At 40.2% G+C, this 24,410-nt stretch overlaps 1 protein-coding gene across 1 annotated transcript in view; it reads right to left on the bottom strand.

Annotated features, from left to right (window-relative positions):
- The window catches only part of DAAM2 (dishevelled associated activator of morphogenesis 2), a 170,757-nt gene that overhangs the window by 18,055 nt on the left and 128,292 nt on the right, over nucleotides 1–24,410 (bottom strand). The window contains exons 15-20 of the mRNA XM_053973859.1: nucleotides 18,729–18,836; nucleotides 12,646–12,752; nucleotides 3,746–3,830; nucleotides 2,135–2,241; nucleotides 1,363–1,451; nucleotides 484–652 (exon numbers count right to left, since the gene is read on the bottom strand). Coding sequence (XP_053829834.1) covers nucleotides 484–652; nucleotides 1,363–1,451; nucleotides 2,135–2,241; nucleotides 3,746–3,830; nucleotides 12,646–12,752; nucleotides 18,729–18,836 — 665 coding nt within the window. The remainder of the gene's footprint in view (nucleotides 1–483; nucleotides 653–1,362; nucleotides 1,452–2,134; nucleotides 2,242–3,745; nucleotides 3,831–12,645; nucleotides 12,753–18,728; nucleotides 18,837–24,410) is intronic.

Raw genomic sequence — 24,410 nt, 5'->3', positions numbered from 1 at the left:
CTTATGCTTTGTGGTTTCATTAGTGGTGTACATAGAGAAAACGTTTGTGACAGTCCTGCATCAGAAACATACACCATGTTTCACAGGAGACATAAAATTGTGCTCATATTTATTTTTTTTCTTTTGCAAAACCATGGCCATAAAACTTTGGTAGAAAGAGAAAATTCCATAGAAATCATTCTCCTCCCCAAACTTATTTCAGTTTTTGTGAAATATATTTTGTCATCTATGCATAAGGTTGCAGAAATGAAATCCAACATCAGATGTGCATTATCCAGAGAAACAGCAGAATTTGGTTGCTGTGTTAATAGCTGGTCTTAATTGCTGCAGAATCTTTAAGACTGAAAAGCATTACTTAAATGCCAAATAAGACAAGATTTTCAATTGTCTACAGAGCAAAAACCAAACAAAAACACATTTTCAGTACTATGCTAAGAGATGCAGCAGCACAGTAACCAACATATTTATGGCCTTTTATCCCACCTGTCTATGCTGGATTTGGTATCCGCAATTTTGTTCAGGCTGGAGACTTTGAAGCCATAAGCGCTTCCCCTTTGGCCCTTGTTCATGTAATTCCCAAAGGCAAGAACTACTTCCAAGAGTTGCCTCAAACGCTTGCTTCGGATGAGTTCTTTGGATGCCAGAAGAATGGCTTGAAGAGAGAAAAAAAAGAAGAACAAGTTATTGCACGGTGGCTGTTTTTAACATGCTTGGGCCATAATTTGAAATACCCTGAATAGCATTTGCACAACTGCTGCAACACTGTCTGTGTCCTGTCCTTCCTGCACCCACACACCCCCAGAATGGGGACATTGGCAAGGAAACGCACCACACTGAACTTGTAAGAAGCTCCTCTGAACATAGGACCAAGTCTGTTCTTCTGTTACCTCACACTCTAAAAGTATAGCCAGTGAGAACAGAGAGAAGGCTAGAGCTCTTCTGAAAATGTAGAGTAGAATATACTCACTTCTCTGCAATAACCACGGACGTGGTACAGAAACCATAGACCTCCCCTGTTTCTAGGTTACACATTCCCAGAGCATCAGTATCTGATCTGAAGTATCTATTCAAGTGCCATTTAAAGAGGAAGGTGCAAGGACTTGAGGGTGAGAAGGGAAGGCTGACCTGCACAGAAAGGCAGCTCAGCACAGCCAGATATCATGCTGTCATATTTGTCAGGTCATATTTACAGTGTAACAATCATGGAACAGACTTTATTAATTTCTTAGGATATGACATGCCTTGGGCTCACTGGCTCTACAAACATAGCATGCATGTAACAGCACCTCCTTTGAAGACAAGCCTCTCTTGACCTTCCCTACCCCTCTGCCCAACTCTTAGCAAAAGCTTTATTAACCATACCTTCCACTTTTGGTTTTGCTTCTGCCAGCCTCTCTGGAAACTTCTTCTTAAAGAATAATGCTTGCAGCCGCTGCTGATAATGGTCAATCCTGCATGAAGGGCAGAGGAAAGCCAACACTGAACTGGAACTCTTGAAGCCCAGGATCAGTATGCTCCCCACATAATCTAATGGTTGGATGTTCAGTACCATGAAGCCAAGGCATGGGTTTAAGGACATAGTTAAAACCTTGTTATGAAAATGGTGGACCTCAAGTCATGTTTTGCTGTCAACTGAAAAGGAGCTGGAAGAATTCCCACTATATTCAAAATATAAGAGTCATGGCAGATGCCAGCTACACCTCCATTAGCAGAACAAAATGTTAATCCTCATCAGGTGTGTAGCAAAGCTGGAACAAGAAAGAGGGTCAGAGGATGAGGAGATGAGATAGCTTAACAGAAAAAGGGATCTATATGAAATCTTGACTCCTGGCTACACTACATCTGACACTTGTATCTGCATTCCTTTTTGTGAACAAATTTAGGCAGAGGAAGCAGATTTCTGCTCGTTGTCAGGGCACAGGCCCTTATGCACAGAGAGTGCTTCTTGTCAATAAAGTTTGTGTCATGAACAGAAATATTTGTAACATTCACAGGCTTCTGGCAAACACAGGGTATAATGCTGGCCCACAATCTTGCACATTCCCTCGCAGTGCCAGATGATCCATTTTCAGTAACAATTACAGCTGCTTCCAAGAAGTCCTGCATGAACTCTCCCATAATGTATCAAACAGACCTGCTCATTTCAAAGAGGAAACGATCTGCCCGGGCCATGCGCTCGATTTCGTGTTTGTGCTCCTCCAACAGGTCAGTATCGCTCTTTTCAGGAACGAACTTCAGTAGCTAGAGTGAGAGACACAAACCAAACACTGAGATGTGAGATCCAAGGAAAATGAGAGGGGGACAGAGGAGCACAAACAAACCCTGGTGGAGAGAGAGCCCTCAGATTTCTCTGCTACCACTGGGAAGCATTACATTGACTCAGCCGTGTGACCATAACTTCAAAAAAGTGCAGCTGTGTCTACAAAACTGACCTCTTCTAAACCTTTGCTTGCTGTTCTGTCTTTATCCTTCACTGACCCCATTAAGATTAATTTTTAATTCTATGGGGAATTTCCCATTTCAAAATCCTAAAGGCCAAGTGCTACTGCAACTTACCCAAGGGGAAGTACAGAGAGAACTTGATTCTCACAGCACTACTTGGAGTTTAGATTGGTGCAAATAAGAGCAGGATGTGTCCCAAACAGAGTGAAGTACCCATCATACCCAGAGTACACACAAAGCCTCGTCTATCTCTCTTGGGTCTGCCCTACACTGCTGAAACAATAAACAATAACCAAACAACTGGATGTGTGTCTGATACTGGCTGCTATTCATATGCTGACCTTAAAAGCTCATACTTGGACAGATTTTTGACAGAACTGGTGCTAGTTGTGCTTTAGTATGGTTATAAATACTGCCCTGCACACAGCCTCAGCTCATACCCACAAAATCCGCTCACAAGGCATGTGAAGCACTCTGCCTTTTACCACTTGCTAATACTTTATTGCACTCTGCAAATATGTGATGTTCAAAGGTGTGGAGCATCAGAAGCTTGCAATGACTTCTGGAGCAGCTGTGGTCATTCAGATAATATGACGAGTAGGCTATAAATTTCCAAAATGGAAAAGCATTTTGTGCATGATTAAACACTGTGACTGCCCAGAAAGAAGGAATCACATTTATTGGACAGTTCATAATTATAATGTTTTGCACACTTCTAAGGAACTTCATCACATGTCTCTTTGGTAAAAGCATCATCTGTCACCTTCTATAAATGAAAACAGGGCAATGGTGGTGCAATTGTAGGTTTTTTTTCCTCACAAGTTATACAGTCAACCAGGTGCTGGGGATGGAAGTCCCTGGCTCCCCTTCTAATGTTCCTGTGAGTTCCCTTCTAGTCCTGGCTCTAACCATTGTCCTATGTCATCTGGTTCCTGGCACTTCCCGATAGAAAATGCAGGTAAAGAAGGAAGATGAATAAAAAGAAACAACAGCAACAATAAATAATCAGCAGGGAAAAGTAGAGATGGGAAAAATTATGGACAAGAGAGGACATAAAAATAAACCTCATACCACCTGTAATCATGCAAAATTTGTACCAGGAAGAGAAACAGTTACATGACAGAGGTATACCCAACAACACTGGGAAAAATACTTTTCTCGTGCTCTCATGTGCAGCTCCACTGACATGACAGGGCCAAGTTCTCACCTGCAGAAAAACCAGCAGTGCCAGTACATACATCCACTTAAGAAAAGGCAGTGAAGGACCTAAAAATAAGTTGTATCTGACTTTAATCTTTCTCACCTGCTCAAGCATATCTTTTGCTAAGTCTTCTTGTTCATCCATCTTCAAGATTGCTTGTCTGATTTCTTCATTAGACAGCTTCAACCTTTCAAAAGTATCAACATTGAGCAATTAGTGCACAGCTTAAGTGACTCTGACAATTCAGAAAGTAGGAAGCCTGAAATGCTGCAAACAGGCATGAAATGACCACAGTAAGCTCTGCTGTGAAGTTGCTATTCTAGAATATTCAGTAAGAAGAATCAATCAGCTCTAAAGACAGGGGTTTTATGGATAATATATTTTTATCCTTTTATCCTCTTCAGTTAATCAAACACACATAAAAAATCAGATGGTGATTAATAACAATCAAGTCTTCCTAGATCAAAAGTACTTCCAAGTTGCCCCATACCGGATACCTCCCTCATTAAGTTCTTTTGCTATAGTAAAACCATTCACATTCATGCCCATGTGACTTCTGACTTCAAGCTCATGTAACACTCTGACTTGTGACTATTAAAGCATCTCCCAGAGTAACAAAAAATGGGACTGAAAACTCCCTTACTGAGAAAGGGTTTCCTTGCAAGAAAAATGCTTGTGCTAGGTAAAGTCATTCTGTCAGCAATGACAGATGACAAGGGAATAGACAGCATCTGCATATCTATGTTTCATATTGTGAAACAAGCTCTGAAAACAAGAGCTTTTAATGTTATCTGAGGTACTAGGATTACACTCTCCTTATCACCTACTCCTGTCAATCTGTGTACAATGAGTAGGAGTCATCAACTACAACTGAACACAGAATCAATACAGAAAAGAAGCCTCAAGGTCTCCAGTCAAAATCCAGGACAGATTAGGAGTCGTCAAAATTTGTCATTACCAAGATGTTGCCTGATGGATACCTGAAATGAACTTGGTGGTTCTCAGAGCAGATGTCAACAAAGAAATGCACCAACTCCAACCCATAATATTCAGTCATTTCAGGAGAACAGGGAATATAGAAGTGAACCATGAAGGAAAAGCTATCCACAAGAAAATCTCAGTTTTGGGACTGAAACAGTAGAGTGTAAAAAGAAATACTTGAAGAGTGAAGTCTACAGTCTCCATGGACCTTCTACTATCAATATAATTAATTAACAATAGAAACAGAAAATGCAAATATAAATAAGAGACAGGCTGATGCATGAAGCAAAATGTTTTAGTCTTCAGTGCTAAGAAGTACCATGTTGAAATTTCATATTGCCATTGGGATTTGGACAGAATCATATTTTTGGAAAAATACGGTAAAAGCAAAAGAAAAAGCTTTATTTTTACAGACAGGAAATATTAATAAATATAAGAAACTAAAATATTTTAATATTGCCCAATATAACCAACAGCTGGAAACTAAAATGTGAATCAATAGACGTTTGAGATCTTGTAAGTATCACATCTCTGAACTAACTGCTAATTGAATTGTGTTCCAAGTTGGTCATCATGTCATCTTTCCACAAGGAGGGAATATTGATACCAGCTAAGCAAGATAAAGTACTGAATTTCCAGAAAAGCTTCATAACTGGGTCATGCTCAGATGAGATATAATGATTAATAGTTCTTCAATGAAAAGGTTGGAAACTTTTTACTTCAGGTCATTAGTTTGACATTGGATGAAAACAGCAAACTTCAGTACATGAAGTTCTGCATAAAGCTCTACAAGCTCAATCAGAAAATGGAAGGGTTACTTTTGGCTTAAATAGTGAATTGTAAAGTCCATGGCTATGTGACTCTGAACTGATCAAACACTATGACCAGAGAAGGGCTGAAACTGGTGGCTGTGGGCCTGGGTCCCTAGGAGACACATACACACATGACCAAACAATTCGGTGCCTGAAGTTTTTAAAGTGCTACATTTTGTTAATTATTTTTTCTTTCAAGAGCACCTTTGCATTTTCCAGAATCTGCAGTCTGCAGATTAGGCTTAATTTATAACACAGGCATACAGAGGGAATGAAATAAAGCAGCCCACTAACACCAGGGTGGAGCGGTTTTGTTGTTACTTTCACAGAGTTTACAAAGAATGAGGGTGCATTTCATGTATTTTTGATGCAAATAACTGGAGCAATTACTCACTGATCACCCATTACACAGTGGAAGTACCTCTGTGTGTATTTGGGGATGCAGTAAACAGGATCAAATAAAGGTACATCAACACAACGGCGTTGCATATATTACACTGATCTTACTGTTCTGTCCAGGAGCCTAAGGATTCCAAGGATTCTGTGTGCTGCCATTCATCAGCATTAAATACACTTGAAAACATCTTCTGTTCAAAAATAATTGAGAGCCCCAAGGACAGAGAGTTATACAAACACTATGATTTCTTGGATGATTCTGTGCCCTGCCAGCCATCAGCAGAAAAACATCTGGTTTGAATGGTTTAGCCCACAGTAGAGAAAAGCAGAAAGCTTGCCAGTTCCCTGCTGAGAAGCAGTTTAACTTGGTCACTTACAGGATTGCAACGAGGTCATGGTGCCTGCAGGTGTGCATCCTAGATTATTACCAATCTAATTACTAGTATGGAAGGATTTACAGCAGAACAATCTGACTCTTCCAAAATGGGCTTGTTCTTCTGGGACAGGATGCCTTTCAAAAGCAACAATGACACGAAACACAGATCTTCCCATTTACAAACTGAATAACCAGCCAAAGAATTGTTAATCAAGTGATTCTTCTTGTATTTTCAAAACTCATGCCCAGCCATGTAGCAGATCTTAAAGATGGCCAGCAGTAATGTGAAACAGATGTGCTGCTTTTAAACAGAAGCAGGTGAACTGATTAAAGAAGAACCTAAAGCAGATGCGTAAAATCTTTCCATTTAAAACTGAAAAGAGGCATCCCTCAGAGGCTAAAACTCATATGACAGAGACAGCAAAATTAAAGTGAAATTATGGCCCAAAAATTTACACTTCAGAAATTACATTTTGGCATCTATTGGAAAGCTGCAATGACTTTCTTACAAGCTTTGCAGATCCAGGCACTCTTCCTCCAGCTGTGGAGGTAACTCAATTTTGAACAGCATACAATTCAAGCTGTAGTCCCTCCGCCTTACACTTCTTGCAGTCATGTATCCTGGAATCATGACACAGGAAGTAAATGTGACCAGAACAAAATACAGTGCCCCTTCCCTCAGCTGCAGCACATTCATTCATAGCACAGATACTGCCTGTTTTTGTTCAACAGGAGCCTGATACTGGCCAGATGAGGAAGGAAAAGGATCTTTAACCAGAATACTCCCTCCTTCTTCCCTCACCCATACATCTGGTGGCAGTATATGGAAGTCCAACTGCTTGAGTCATCTTCAAGCAATGTTAAAGCTCAACAAGTACCAAATAACTTCTGATACGGTACTTAGCCTGCCTCCCTCTATCCCCTCCGGTGTCATAAATAATCTCTATTGACTCTGCAGAGTAATTCATCACTAATCTCCCCAGGACACCTCGACTGATTTAACACCAGCTTCACTTGCAGACATCAAGTGGTTTATTGTTTCATCCTCTTGGAGAATGCTGGCAGCCTGACTCGGAACATGCCTGGGAGACATGTTGCAGTTTTACATCAACTTCCCTTACAGACACCCAGTGCTCGCTCATTTTTTCTCCTTAAATATACCATTGATTTAACTCACAGTAACCTCCCCCCTCTGTTTCTCCCTCCCATGAATCAAAGCAAAATGCTTGTCACTCATTAACCATCTCCCCCTCCAAGGAAAAAGTGAGTTACATCATGGGCTTGTTCCTTGGATCTTTCCTAGCTTTTGAGAAGGAAGCATACTTTCCCACTAACAGAAAAATGGAGTTTTGTTGCAGCTATGTTAAGTTCCCATACCACAGGGATCACAGACCCACTGCTCCTTTTACCTTGGAGGACTGATTATCATGTATCAAGGACATTTTATACCTCCTACTGAATTACAGTGCTCCCAACAGATGCCAATAGTAGTAGCTGTGACAGTGACAGACACTGATTGATGCTTAGCTATGTCCTAAGGCCAGTTTGTACAGCTCACCCAAATTTGAGCTTTTAGTGACTGCAGAATACTCCATCTCCACAAAGTCATTTCCCACAGGCTACTAGTGAATTCACTCCCGAACTTTGTGACTGAGACACAAGCCTTCTCTAACTCCTGAGCTCTCCTAAGGCTCTGTACAGCTCCCAAATTGCAGGCTTTTCAATATCTACATTTTGGGAATACTAATTGTCACTACCCCATAAAGGCCTCCTCTCAGAAGCAGCATTCAGGAGGCAGGCTGGTCTAACTGCACATTCAGCCAGAAGACAGAAAGATGCAGCCACTCTTTCCACATCCACTTATCTCAGTTACCCACTCATCTCAGTAGTGAAGACAACAGTGTTTTATCCTTTGTGGGACAACAGCTGGGACATCTTACACCATTATATCAACATGCTGGGGGAAAAAATCCACCAGGGCATTTTCAGAACATCACTGTGAAAGTATTCTGGTAAATACAGAAAAAAACAGGCTTTTCTTTTCTTGTTCTCCTTCAGCAAAAGCATATGAGTAACCAAGAAACTTTGCATTCAAATACTCTCAATTACCTTCCAAGAAGGATCTGGAGCTATCTTTCTGAGCCAAGAGGAGTAAAGCAGGACCAAATATGGGAATCCCCAAATTACCATGAGATATTGATGATGCAGTGGTTCATCTTTTATCACAACCCTACCTTCACGTTCCTCGTTGTGATCTCAGACAGGATGGCAGTGACTAACGTGTTCAGTTTGCCTTGGAGTATGGACTCAGCACAGAAGGTAAAGCCATTTATTGTGGCCCTTTATTTAAAACCAAAAAATCTCTCCAGGAACCCAGCAGGCACTGGTTACTGCCCAGTGTTTTTCAATACAGCACAGTGAGGAACAGGAATGCTGAGTCCAATCAGCTCTTTCTGTATCAATGTGTCCCCCATGACACATTGATCTGTACCCCAGAATAGCACACTGCTTCAAATTTACCTTAAAACAAGGGTGAACACTGATTATCACATGGCAGAAAGGCACACAGGGACTGGGGCAGTGCAAAGCTGGTACACAGAGACTGATGTTGGCTGAATACCTCGTCCCCTTAATGTCGCAGCTGAAAGAGTTTAAAAGCACTGACGAGGTACAGTGATGTGAGAAAAATAGTTTATCTCTTTTGTATTCTCATTGGAAATTCTCCCTTACTGATGTTTGAATTGACAAAGCCACAAACATTTGATAAACCTGCCTGCTAGTACCTGTCTAATGTCACATTTAAAACTATTCTTATGTAGTCAGATTCTGCTTTCTGCTACTACTGGTTTTATGACATTTTGCCAGCACTCCTACCATTTCCACCCTCTTGAGAAGGTTACTGCTGACTCACTGAGCCACAGAAATAACAAACTCATCACATTATTCAGAAGAACACTGACATAATTATTTTCCCGGACTTCATGCAAAATAATATGCGTAAAGAAGTTCTGTAAGTATACATTCAGCCTTCTTCCAAGCAAGATGTCTCAAAGAACTGAATCTCTCCAGAGCATTTCTCAGGGCAAGACAGTGAACAATACATATCTTGGGCATGTTCTGCAAGAACATTCAAAGAAATGGCACTGCAAAAACAGAGCAGTGAACATATTATCAATTACTTAAAGTAATGGAGGCAGGGAGAAGCCATATGGTGAGAGAAGTCAGAGAAATTTCCAGCTGCCAGGTGAAGGCAGGGAAACATGGGCATCTGGAATGATTCTTCCAGACTACACAAGTCTGACAACAGAACTCCAGCCTGGAGGAAACTGAAGACATCAGGAAATTCATGAGAGTTAGCAGATTTCCAGTGTGACATAAGTAACTGTATGTTTGAAACATCATTGAGAAAGCTAAATTTGAAGCTGGTGGATGCCTGAACTCACAACAGATGGTTCCATGTCCTGGTTGAACTATGGCCTATTGGAAGTACTATGAGAGAAACTCATCTTATGCTTTTTTAAGCCTTTGAAGATGGCCTGTGGAAAAGAGCTTTGGTTTAGATCCATCAGACTCTATTAAACAGGGACAACTTAATCCTTCCTCTGCAGGAAAAATGAAGGATGCTACTATTGAGTGGTTGAAAGAGATATCTTTTTATGATATCTTTAAGAGATCGGGGAGAAAGGTTTAAGAATTTGTTAGATGTCGGCAAAAATCAACTAGCAATTCAATTTTCATCTCTTTTCAGCCTACCATGTGGCAGTCTCTCTGCAAAAGAAAGCAAGAGACATCTATTTCTCACTCTTGATAGGTTTTGGCTTGTTGGATCATATGAAATATGAGCTCTGCCTGACCCCTTCTAACACAGTGTTAGTAAAACGAAAACATTTGAGTAGGGGAGGGAAAGAAAACCCAACTCATGCAGCTATTTTACTTTAAAGGACATGATGGTTTAGTGTAAACAAAGGGGGAATAAACTACAGGGATATATGCACGGTAAGAGTCAATTGGAAACAGCTGTTGGCAGATACTGTGGCAACCTGAAATCTGGGGCTGCAGCTGGGTTGCCCAAACTCCTTTTGTTTGTCACCAGTTTTAAATCCCCTCTCACTGCATGTGTGTGCACATTCCCATGCATGTGTATGAAGTGTGCTGCAGGAGCAGCAAGTGCATGGCAGCAATGCAGTACAGTGTAGGGATGATTTGGCTGGGAGTGTCTCTTTTTCAGGGTCTAACCTCAAGGAGGAAGGCGTGGTAATGAAAAAACATGCAAAGGGGTTATAAAGCCCTTTCAACTATCGTCTGTAACCATTCCTCCCAATTCCTATCTTTAATATCAGAACTGTATTGTGATCTCAGACACAAACTGCAAAAAAAGAGGCAAGAATGTAAAGGTGCTATTTTAGTTCCCAAAATTTTTTGCTTTTCTGGTTGCATTTAAAAGGGAAGTTTGGGGAGGAATACCAATCCTGGGCCAACCTGAACAATATTTCTGACATTCTGGGTGTAACATTATCTGTTACAAACATTAAATTATCTAAGCCAGTGGGATAGCCCTGGCTGGTGGTGTTTCCAATTCCACAGCAGCACAGTTAACAGAGCACAGTGCAAACTTGCAGGCTCCATAGGGACACCGCAGTCTCCAAATCTCTATCCTCCATGTGAGACCTGCTAACAATAAGAGCAAGATGTTCCCTAGTGAAGAAGCTGACAGTCACAAAGCACAGCTTTCACCTCTGGTTTGAGTCCAGACTAGCAGTTCAAGGTGCACTAACTTCATGGCATGCCTGGAGTGAACACATGACATGTATCTTGAAGTGCAAGGTTCACGCTTCAATGACCTTGCTGCTGGAGACAGCAAAAAGAAAGACAAAAAACAGAAACTGTCCCCTCTCTCTTTCTGTATGGAGAGGATTCTTCTCAGGATTCTTCTCTAAGATTGCCCAGACTTGCACAGCAGAGGAGGTGAATGTTAAAAAACATCCATTGCTGCTGTCCACATTTGTTTTGGGGACAGAAGATTTTTACAAATAAATATCTAGTGCCATACCAAGTCATGAACCACCTTCCTGGATCCTCATCAGCCCAGCCAACTGAACATGTGATGTTACTACTTCCAGGAAATGTTCCACCTGTTTACAGAGTTAATCTGAACCCCAGACACAATTCAGTAGGTCCGTCAAACACCATGAAAATCCTGGTGCCCTTATGCCTCCCCATCCCTCTGCCCCAGCCTCAACCAGCTGCCAACACTAGCAAAGACAAGTGTTGGCAACTACTGCAGAGAGAGAGAAACGTAAGCTTTTCCTCAGTGAAGGTTTGGATGGTGGGAGTCCTGCTGACATGCAGGCTAATGCCACATAAGTAGCATGAGAGCCTCCACAGGTTTCACTAAGCAAGGGAGAGAACTCACTCCATTCCTGGTTCTCTGGATGCAACCTTGCTTTAACTATTAGCTTGCAAGAGCAGACAAGCCTCACATCCATATGAATCTGTATTTTCTACTGCCCAATGAAACACTTTTGCTGCTCAGTACTGCCACATTTTTGTCAGGTTTTGTCTCCAGCCTTGCTGTCCCCCCTCTGGTAGGAAAGGCAACTTTCTCAGTTTGGTCAGTGTCTGCACAAATCTGATAGTGACAGACCTCAAACCCAGCACTCATGTTTGTAGAAAGACATGAAAAAATACAGAGGGCCCTGATGGCACTGCATTTAAATGCATAAGTCATTGTAGGAATACGCAAAGGCAACTCTTAGCTTCAAAAATCTTATTTACGAATAGAAGACAATTCTTCACGGAATATTCTGATTTGGAAGGGACCCACAAGGATCATTGAGTCCAACTCTTTAGTAATTGGCCCATACAAGGATTTAAACCACAACCTTGATGTTATTAGCACCATGCTCTAACCAGCTGAGCTCATCTCAGGGTCTTGAATATGAATGCCTGTGTTTACAACTGTCTTCACCACAAGTGAAAAATGAACATCACACTCAGCTCTGCTGTATTCCAGCATCTGTATTCCAGGGAGATGGTCAGAGCAATATTTAGAAAGAAACACGCAGAACAGAGACAAATGACAGACAAAGAACATGGGGGACACATTACTTAGAGTGAAGTGCAAGCACTGCCAAAGAGCTGCTGTCATCTACCAATGAGTACTGATCACTTTCTGATGATGAGTCTTCAGATAGAAGCTGATGCCCACCTGTTTGACACACAAAACATGTGTGTGTGTGGATATTTTTATTAAGAGAGATAACACGTATGAGAAACGTGCTTTTATGACACAGTAAGAGAGGTTTATCTGAGGCTCTGCAGGTATTAAACAGCAGGTCTAGTTGGGAAAAGAAACACATCCATTTGTTTAATTTCATCCCCTCTTGCCTCTGCATTGATCATGGCACACCCTGTGAGCTAAGGTTTAGCACACTTACTTGGAAAGGAGAATGACACAATTCTGGGCCCTCCGGCCATCAATCACAGAGAGCTCTTTCACCTTTCGTGTGGAGAGGTAAAGGTCCTCTGTTGAGCCCATCTCTTTCTGCATGTATTTCAAAAGGGAGAGAAAACAATCAGTATTATGTTTCTCACTCAAAACTGATAGACTTAGCTCAGTGTAATGAACAAACCCATCCCAACCTAGAAAAATCCACCCACGCAATAACAAAAGAAGACAAAGGCAGAAAGCATGGGGGTAGATCCTGTGTTACTAGACAAACAGAAATCATTCATTAACATCTATAAGCTCATCTTTGATCCCAAATACCGGACCTGATTCTGACCGATTGGACTCACTCTACCAACAATTACGTTATGTTAATATGAAAAATGGGCATGATAGGAGAATCAGGCACATTATGATGAAGCTCACTGGTGTCACAGCATATCCTTCAGCAGATGCCTCCTCCAGGGGTTACACAGCATTCTTGAAAGGCTGCAGCACAAGCAATAAAACCCCTTCTGTTATGTCTTATGGCTGCCATTGGACCTGACCAATCCATATTATAGGAGAGATGCAAACATTAGGACATGACGGCATTTATCTTACTAAATATATCTTAATAAATGGTAAAAATCTACATTTAAACTATCTTTTATTTTAAAAACTAATTAATACATTTAATCATACAGAAATCACTCTTTGGCAATGTTGTCTATATAACCCCATCGCCATACTCATCACCTGAAAAAAAATTGAAAATCCAGTCCAGAACATTTGTCATAACACACAGATAAAATATTTGCAAACTCAGCCTGACCATCCAGTTTTTATTTTCCCAGCTAACTGCTGCAGGAACCATTTATAAAATGCCTTTTCATGACATCCATATTGTCAGGCCTTGAGATTTTGATGGCCTATATATATATATACATATATATATATAAGAAGTATAATATAGCTTTGAATGCACCCATCAAATAAGCAACATGACTTCTTTTTTAGCATATAACAACAAGCATGCTGAGTCAGATCAAAAGGTCCATCTACCCCAGCATCATGTCCCTGGGTGTGGCCAATATCAGATACTCAGGGAAACATCCCAGATCATGGCAAGCACACAGAACGGATGCTTCCCAGAATTCACTCTCAGGACTCAAGGTTCTGCAACTCAAGGCTTACTTATATCAGCATGACTAATCTCTAAAGAGATTTTGACACCCAAGCATTTGAGAGTTCAGTGTAAATCATAGGTTCATACTGCTCGTTGTCATTTCAGTTGTTGTTACAGTCAGCTACCACAAATCTGTGTTGCTCCTGGATATACAAAGGACTCATGCAGCCACATCCAAAAGTGTTTCAGTGAGCCACCACCAATAGAAAGTGATATTTTTAAGCAGGTACAATGCACCAGCTGAAGACATGCACTCAGTAAATTCGTCTAGATGTACCCAAAGCATCTAGCTTGGAAGAAATAAAATTGCAATGTTACTCAATATATCGAATTGTGTTTCCAAAAAAGGCAAAATTGGCATTGGGTAAGTTTATTATTTCTGAGAGAATAAGCAACAATACCAACAAGAGGAGTGCCCCCAGAATAGTCTGGCATGTAGAGATTTGAAAGTTTTCTTAAGTTTTCTCAGTTTGTGGGGAGGAAGACAAGGGAATATGGAGATGTGCAGCTGTTGAAAGGAAGAAAGCTACTTGCTGGTCTGTGCTCTTGGTTTAAAAGCTTCACTGTTCCTCACTAGCTAATATTTGCAGATAAGGACACCTGGATAGTGACAACCAGCACCCATCCCAAGGGAAAACATGTTTCAGCCTTTGGCTATGTATGGGAGGTGGGAGTTTAGCCAGCTTTCTTTAAAACCATCCAAGCAGGAATTGATATAATAGTGTCCATGCCATTTCCAATTCCCCAACCCAAAGGGTTCAACACAGATGAATAACTAGAACTATTCAGACATGACCCCCTCCTTGGTCATAAGGGCTAGACTCATCTAAAAATATATCCTCTTCAACTCATATTGAGGAGAGAGGTATTTATGGCAAGCTGGAATCATGTGTAAGCAAAAGCAGACGAAGCCAGAAGTTTTACCAAAGCCAGATTCCAAACTTAATTCAAGGAAAACAGATTGCATATGGACTATACATATTTTCTCAGACACAGAAAAAGAGGAGCAAGGATGCAGTGACAACTAGCTTATGTGAGAGCCCAAGCCCTGAATGCAAGAACAGTTGGAGTTGGTGTCAACCTGACAGACAAGATGACTAAGTTTTATGCCATCATCCTTTACTGACTTCTCACCTGGGATAACACCATGTTATGCGCTTCAAAGAGTATTTCAGATTTGATATTTTAGTTGCAAATTCAGAACTCAGCTAAAATTTCAGTGCTGAAATGTCTATACATGTGGAATACATTCATCACCTTGGTGCCTTGCTTCAAATACAATTTGATTTTGATTAGCTGAAGACCTGTACCATGGCAGCACCCTAGCTTCTGGCAATTATCAATACTTCAGAGAACTACGCCTACCATATTGACTTGTTTTGATATGCTGCCATGTTAACCTCCTCCATGTGGCAAAAGTTGTGACTAAACTTCCCAAATACAGTTCCCTGTATGGGAACTTCATTTCTCCAGGGTGAGAACTAATTTCTTCTGAAACCACCAGAGACACTTATGATCATATCTGAACAATCCTTTCCTGATAGCATCACTTTTACCAAAATTGTTGCCAAGAATTTTGCTTGAGAGGTAGCCAGTTTAAAGACACGTGCATAATCCAATATTGCTATCAAAACACGATTTTAATCTTTTGCTGAACTTTCTGACGGTTTCAGCTGTCCATTTGAACTCTTCTGCCCCTCAGATGGCATAAATCCTTTTGCCAAAGTGCCCAGTTCTATGCAAAGAAATGTTTCCTTTATCAGGAAGTATGTGGCTTAGGAAGTGCATCTGAAGACTTCAGTACTGTCCAAAGCAGACAGAACAGAAATAGGAACAGTGGGAAAAACAGGCTCCATGAGAGACCCTTTTGTTCTCCTCTCAAGAGAGTATTACTTTGGTTAAGGTAGAGTTCACATTGACATTCTTCTTTGTCCCTGGTCTTTTTTCCTCAGGATCATAAAAAAGGGGACTACAGACACCAGCAGTGAGATATAAGCAAGTGAAAGAACAAGAACTACCTCCTATCACAGAGATAATACAGCTAAAATAATTATTTGTACCACCTTCCCCATTAAGAAAGCAGAGTGCAAGGGCACATGAAAGAGTAGCATGAGCTGTGACCCCATAATGGCATGGTCCAGGACCTCCCCTTCACACACATGGCAAGAGGATCAGGAAGCAGACAATGATACTCACCTGCTTACAGGAGGAGGGGTTAGTTAGCAGGTCCTATGCAGGCAGCAGTCACAAATAATGAAGAAGGAAACATGCCAAAAATTAGCACAGAGAAAGATACCAAGTTTAACAAGGCAGCCAAATTTAGACACACACTGTTTTCTAATAGCATGTAATGCTTAGCAAATAATACTGGCCCAGAAGGTTCAAAGATATTTCAGCATTTCTTTTCATATTTTAAATAAGCAGATGTCATGGAACTAAGAGTCCTAGGTCTTTTATGAAAATAATAAATTTGGTCTCCAAAGCATAAATCTTTTAGGTCTTTAAATATTAACTAGGATAATGCTTAAATACCTTTACAAATCCAGTCCAGAGCCCTACTGAAAGAACCGCCAAGGTTATAACTTGAGGGTCAGTTCTCCTCTCCTCATGCACAGGCACAGTTTGTGGGTATTAACAAATATAACAAAAGCAACAACTTGTTTCAATGGCACATTATACTCTTTTAACAACTTGTAGCCAAGTATTTTGAAAGTGCTCAGTAACCACCAAAGAGGCAGTACAGCACTTCTGGAAGACATGACTATTTCATGACTTAGTCATTACTCCAGGAAAACACCAGCTATACTGAATCAAAAGGTCAATATTACACAGTAAGATTAGAGCAAGGTCAAAAGACAAGTGTAAGAATACTTGGTCCAGAATTCTGTACAGTGGACAATTTTGCTTTCCCTCATAGCCACCAAAAAGGACACACTGGGATTGAGAGAGGAGAAGAGACCCTCTGTCATTAACAAAATTAGAAAACAGAAAAACTGTTTAATGTAAATGAAACTGGAAAAAACATGAAGGCCATGTTAATAACAGCAAAGAAAGAAATGTCTTTATCTCTACTCATTCAACATTTCAGATGGAAAAGAGCAGGGCTTTGCATTGACATTTTTCTTTACAGACATTTGGATGAAGTTTAAAAGTCACAAACCCAGAGTAAACACATACTTGGTCAGAGTGAAACATTTCTGAAAGTAAAGGAGGAAAAAAGACTAAATGTGAACTGAAAAAATTCTCATAAATTTTTAATTCAAAAGCAATTTTGGTTGCCTGGTCTTTAAAAAAAAAAGAAAATGGATGAGGACTTAATGATTGGAATCCAGTTCACATTGAAGCAGGTATGGATGAAATAGGAAGTAAATGTAAAGTAACAACAACATGTAAAGTAACAACAACAAAATATTTAAGGAGAAAAAAAAAAAAACAAAATAATGTAAAAACCTCAACAAAAGCTGTAAGGGCAGCAAGATGTCTAACTGCACAAGAATACAAGAAGCTTACACAAGTATTACTCTAGTGTCTGGAGCCACTGTCATAAAGTGTGTTTAATGAGGATGGAAGAGTACTGTTCAGAGACCCACAGACACAGGGGTAAGGGTCAGGTTAGTTTATGGCCGAATAGCTCGGGCTGCCTTGCAGTGATTGGTAACATAGTCATAGATGGTATGATTCTAATGGAGACCAGGACAGCTTTGGCTTTGGTTTTTGGGGACAAAAGGAAGCAAGGCTTTGCAAGGTCATTTCTAATGAGGAAGCTGCAAGGTTTGCACCTGAAACATTGGAACAGAAGCTCTTGAGACAGTGTCTAAATCCAATCTCTTAAGAGCACCAAAGTTTTGTGTGCTTTTCTTCCCTTCTGGGAACTAAGATCTTGTTTCAAGGAATGTGATTTACAGAAAGAAAAAGGGACCCACTGAAACAGCATCAGCTATTTGCAGAAGCAGAATGAGAAATGAAATCTCATCATGCAATAGTTAACATCACATTCTTCACAGCTTATCCATGTGGCTGTGAACTCATAAATAAGAAGAGTTATTCATTATGTTTATTGGATTAGATAGAAAAATAAAAGAGAGAAAGGAGAAGATGGAAAATCCAAAGACAAGGGGTTAGATTGTTAATTTTAAGGTATTGAGTCAGTTAATGAAGTAGTTATTTTCACTGTAAGAAACAATCATAAAGGTTGTTTATGGCAGTTGGGTCTGTCTCTTTTCCTAAAACTTCAGAGTAATGATCCAGTTCTGCAGCATACAAAACATTGAAAATATTCTAAAAGCAAAGCAAAGCTGGGGAGTTCAAGGAGAGAAAGTACAATCTGCCTGCTGCTTAATCTCATTCAGTGGAGACAGAAAGATTGAAAGTTACATGCTTTCCAAGAAAAAGAGGAGGGAAAATAGACATTCTAATAAATGGTCACTTTTAAAGTATGCTGTTTGTTCTATAATCTGTAATTCAGACTGTCACCTAGCCAGTACAGGCAGTTGGCTGTTTAAGAAAAAATAGACAAAATGAAAGACAGCTAATACAGTCACCTTGTTCTGTACTCAAGAGAACTACAGCCTTTTTTCTCTGGATGAATGGGAGAAACAGCAAGTTTGATATGCAAATATAAATGTAAAGCTCTGCAGCTTTTGGAAGTCAGTGGCCAATGACATTAACTAGAGCATTACCTGTTGGTAGGTCCTGTCTCTGAGAACTACCTGTGAGTATGAAGTATGTCTGTATCAGAAGTTTAGACCCTGTCCCATGTGTCCATCCCAACTTATTTTTGTCTTCAGATTTTTTGAAAAGTGGCAGAGCATTAAGTGATGCAGCAAGGGCTCAGACCACTGTCGAGTATTCATTTCTCCTCCAGAAATTCAAGACAGAAAAGTTATGGAAGAGTTCACTCCTACCTGGTGCCTCTGATACGCAGAGAACATCTTTTCAAAATCTTCTAGATCCAGCACCTTGAATGCCTTTAAATCATCAATCTCATTCCAGATCGTGCCATGGATCCTCTCCTAAAAGGAAAGGACATATTTAGGTAGCAAAAGTATTTAGCTAAGACCATCCAATCCCATTTGGATAGATCATTCTCTTCTACTCACTGGTCACATTGCTATCTACTACTGTTGTCATTTTAGAGGACACGCTTTGTTTCAAGAGTCAAAGGAGAAAAAATATTGTTTCATTTTGGGGTGGGTTTTTTTTAGGGTTTTTCATTGTTGTTTGTTTGGGTTTTCTTGTTTGTTTTTAAAATACTATTTTGTAGTTTTCATCACAGCAAGCCTCTAATGAAAAGGCACATTCCAAGACTAGCAGACCACATCTCAAGCATTATCCATGATCCCACAGCATATTTCCTTTCAAGAGTGGCCATCTGTCTAACACAATGACAGTGGTCATGCTGAAAGGAGTGTTACCATCAAGAGGAAAAAGCTTAGGAAAAGCACTGATGCACGACAAACCCCAGACACATCTTCCCTTTTGCAAATTTATCCAGGTTCTTTTGTAAAGCCTAAAGGGTGTGTGGTTTTCATTATGTCTGCCTGTGAAAGTAGTTTAAATTATTATTTTATTTTACTTTTAAGCTTTGAGTCTTTGAAGTCTAATTGTTTCTTATTACATGAACTCCCTTGTCTACATGAGGTCTTTGTCAAGCCAGATAGACAAACTATACCCAGATCCCTGAAACAGCATCATTCACGGTAACTGGAAATGTTTACAACCCTTAGGATGATACATTATCCTGAATGCCAAGAATCCTAGCTTTCTGGCAAATAATTAGCATGGAGGGAGACAGGCACAGACTTCTACTCCTACTTGCTGTCCACCAAACCCAGAATAAACAGGGTTCTGTAGTACAGGAATTAACTAATCAGCAATCACCCTAGCAATCACCAAGTGAAGGTCTTGGGTCTCCTGCTGACATTCTCACGACAGATATCCTTTCTGGCAGAGGACACAAAGATCAAGCTACCTTCTCCTTCCTACTGACTCTTAAGGTGCATCTTGTGTGGGACAAGCTTTGGGTGCTCTTCACACCACTGACACCACTATTCTTAGTTCATTTAGTTTACGACATGTATATTTATTGTACTTTATTAACTGCAAAAATAATGAAAATGCTGATTAAAAGGAAAAAAAATGGACAAAAAGACTTGTAAGAAAAGACCTAAGCAAATCCCAGGAGATGAAGAGCCAGAACACTGACCCAGAGAAAGCCAGGAAGCACAAGCAATAGCAATGAAACCCTCACACAGGTTCCAGCTCAGAAGTATCTGACTTGTACCTACACAGCAAAGTGTGTTAGCACTTCATTATCAGAACTAATTAAGAACAGGCTCTACTTCCCATTCAGAGTCATCAAAAGGAATGAGGGAAATGTGCTAAGCCACAAGGCTCAAGGAGCAAGGAAAAAAAAAAAAACAAAAACTGAGGAGGATAAAATGAGGGGGAAATAAAAGTGTGAAGTGTTCTGGAGGAAATTCCTGGCAGTGCAGACACTGTGAAGAAAAACCAACACCCTTTCTCCAGAAGCAGTCTGTGAGTGCCTGAGGGTAAGGAGGAGTGTCTGCCGTGCTATTCACAGTGAATGCATATCCTAGATGGGAGCAGCACCCATCCCTGATTAGGCTCACCAATATCATTGTATCATCCCTTGCAATCAGTGTGGCTCTTCTTTCCATAGTAGGAAGAACATGTGACTGTAACACGGCAAACAAGTCTGGGAGGTTCATCTCAGCCTCCCAGCAATAGGAGACAAAATTAATTTTCTTTTTATCCTAGCCCTGAACTCCACTGCCAATCTTAGCCAGAAGCATCAAGGCAGAGTAATCACTCTCATTCAATTTCCAGGCTGGCTTTGTAAACCATGAATTATAAATCCTGTTGGATGTATTTGAACAGCAGAGCAGTTCCCTGAGTGCCTCACTGTTTCAGACTGTCCAATCAAACATTGAAATGGTAGAATATTTCTTGACAGGAGTCCTCAGTCATCACTGGGATAGAGCCCTGAGGATGCCAAAAAGCTGTATGCTGTGTTTGGCAGAGGCTGGATGCGACTCAAGACAACTACTCATGAGTCTTGCCCATCTACCTGTCCAGCAGCAAAAATCTCATGGGAGTGAGGTTTCCTCACTAATGGCAAGAACAGTGAAAACGTCCTACAGAACAGTCTAGTCTGAATGAACTGCAAAGGTGCCAAATCAGGAAGTTCTGGGACTCAGAAGAGGACTGCAGAGAGTAGTTCCCCCACTACTTTCCCAGGAAAATAACCCAGTGAAAATTATTCCTACTTCAGATTCATTTCAAAAGCCAGGTTGAATCTGGTCCTGTACAGGATGGTTTGTATGCTACTTGTAGCAGAAAGACAAATTCCAAAGCAGCACCCATTGCAATGGTGTGCACAAACAGAACTTTGACCAAAGAAATCACATTTTAGGGCTAATGCAGTCAAAGAACAATCAAGGCAGGGAGAGGTATAAACAACTTCACACTGCCAATGGGCCTGTCCCTTCTATTTCTACTATAAGCTCTGTCCTTGAAAATTTTCATGTTGCTACCAGATAACTTCCTGGACTCAACTCTTGGTACACAGTTTACACAGTTATGGATTAACTGGCTGATAGTTCCTTGTCATCAGCCAGAGAAGACAGAGCATTTTAAGAGAAACAGACTTGCATAATATGGTTGCTATGATAAATTATTCCCTCAGCACCATAAAAATATTTATGCTCCCTAAATAACAATTTAAAAATAAATTCTTTATTCCTTCTTTTCTTGTTTTTTTTTTTCTTTGCTGCCCCTTTAGAAAGAAAAAAAAAGAAACTTAAAAAAGAGCAGTCATTTTATCTCTAATGTTTTTCTCTCCATCTTCATTTATTTGTTTATTCATTCATTTTTTCATTCTACAAATCTTCCAAGATCTGTGGTTCCTGTGCTTTGGAAAATTTTGGCCCACTTGGAATAGCAAACCCTGTGAACTGTACTTCCAAGCATCCTCTAATGAAATGGTGACACATACCAGGTCAGGAAACATCTTATTATGAGAACAAGTATTGACAAGGCATTTGCTCCATCAAGCTGAGTTTTTGGTATGTTGCATTTAACACTCGCTGTAGCAGTTGCATCATTCCACCTTTATAGTGAATCCCAGTTTGCTGAGGGACATAACGACATTAGAAAATGACAGCGTTTCATGGCACTACAAAGCTACATCTAAAAGATGATTTTATTTACCCTGATAGATAAATAATGATATTCTGGAAGGCATCAAAGTCCATCATGCCTCAGTAACTTCACAGCATGAGTGAAAACCTACAGGACTTTTGTTTTGACCTGCAGGTTCAGAGAAACCACAGAAATTATGAGTGTTCTGTGAATACTGGAGCAGGCAATTCTGCCTATTAGCAGGTTAATATTTGTAGAATATTAACCAGAAAAGTGGAAGCAATTTAAAATTTTAATTGAGAATTCCATTATGAATCTGAAAAGTGATATGAACAAAGCACATTTTCCAAACTTTTCTCTTAATATTAGGTAATTTCTTCAGTGTGAGAAAAATCCACTTCAAGCAAAAGCTGTATTTTTTTGCCTATTTTTTTAATCAAGATAGGTATTTTATTTCATTATAGGCCTAAGCACCACCACAGCTATTATGAGTAGTTTCACAATGAAATTTTGGAGAACTCTTTCCATTAACTTTGAATCTCTAGCAGCAGTCCTTCATCATTTTATTTCATAAACCTCAGTCTGCTTTTAGGAAAAAAAGTTCCAGAAATCAAAATCATTGATAACATTATAGAAACATTTAAAAAAAAAATAGTGTCAAAATGAATATTTTCTGTTTATATGACTGGTTTGGGAGATTGGGTTTGGTGGTTTTGACTTTTCTGTGTGTGTGTGTTTTGAGCTTTTTCAAAAACTCCTATATGGAATGTAGAACAAATACCTTCCTTATGAAACTATTCCAGTCAGGTCTATTTAGGGCTGGCTAAAGAAAGCCTCTCTCTGACATCACTGATGAGAGTCATTACCAGGACACTTGATGAGAAGCTGCCTCCCCAGACATGAGATAAGAAGCAGAGTAGTTGAAGGCTGACTTAATTTATTCTGAGCTTCAAATCAATATGTTTATATTTAACAAATAGGTAACTATTAATCCATACTTCCAATTTTCTTGAAACTAGTCCATTGCTTGGATTTACCATGTTTGGTCCCTGATTGACCTTTGGTGTTGTGTAAAACTCAGAGTGAGAGAGCATTGCTGCCCAGAAACAAAGAAAGGAATCCTTCCAGGATATTACAGTGGTTATATTGCAATATCTTTTTCTTAAAAAACGGAGATCCTTGGCACCAGCACTAGTGTAGTGCTGTATGAATGGAATTCACAAACAATGCTACAGTGTTGTATGAATGGAGCTGTGGTGTGGAAGGGCTTCTTCAGAACTCAGCCCATCCAAGCATCTAAATGTCTTTGCCAGTGGTCATTAGCTTACATCAAGACTAACACACAGTCCTTAATTCTCAATGGAAATTAGTGGGCTGTTGGAGTTTCCTTGTTAGAAGCACAGATCCTTTCCAGTCAAACCTTTTTTTGTGGTGCCCATGGGAACTGTGGACAATCTGTCATTGTCAACTGCTAAGAGCCTGACTATATTTGATATTTCTCCTAACACCCAACAGCTCAGTTCTTTTCTTCCAAGACAAAATCAGTGTTGGAAAAAAAAAGGTGTCATATGAATTGCCCTGGAGAACAGCCTTGATTCCACTACTGAGAAAGTATATTGCAGACAAATCCCTCTCAGCCAGCCTTGTTCGCGCTCCTGTTGGCCTCTGTTGGCTTTCCCTCACTCCCTCGAGGCAGGCTGGATGGATAGAGAGGAGTTTGGTCTCATGTGGGCTGCCTCAGTCCTCTTCACACTTACCTGAAAATCTCCTGAGGGAGATTCTGTACTAATTGCTTAGAGAAAGGTGGTCTAAACAGTATGCAGAGATAACTAAGAGCTGAATATCTGACCTACTTGCAGCCCTAACTTTATGCACAGCTGTTTCCAATGCTGTGTTTCCTCACCTTGCTGTGTTTCATGTATTGTTCCTCAAAATGTTTTTGTGGGGAAAAGTTGTATTCTTGTGAACTGGAAGTAAAACCCTACCACAAACCACAAAAATACTGTGCACACTTCCAAGCCTCAGTTTCCCAGGCTCAAAAACTTGAGATGTGCTGCTCCCAGACAGTGTGCTTGTTTTGAGTCCTCATTTATTCCAGTCTGGCTACTCTGACAGCTCAGTTTAGGAGAACACCACAGAAGTGCAGCAAAGGTAACAAAAGGCATGACAAGGTCCATCCAACCTACTCATGACTTTGTGCTCAGAGGTTTCATATCCATGTGAATAAAAAGATACCGAAGCAGGAAATCTAGGATAACTGAGGAAGATGACCAAAACATATCAGCTTCTCCAGCAGTCAATGAAATTAAATAATTCCATAACAAAGTGCAACCCAAGTAACAACATGAGCCACCTGTATTGACACCACAACCTCTGCCATTTTGCAGAAACCATACCAGGTTCAAAACACTAACATTGGCAGA

This window comes from Vidua macroura, chromosome 3 (assembly GCF_024509145.1).
Source record: "Vidua macroura isolate BioBank_ID:100142 chromosome 3, ASM2450914v1, whole genome shotgun sequence".
Lineage (NCBI taxonomy): Eukaryota > Metazoa > Chordata > Aves > Passeriformes > Viduidae > Vidua > Vidua macroura.
The sequence above is the reverse complement of the archived record's forward strand: the minus strand, read 5'-3'. Positions and strand labels throughout refer to the sequence as shown.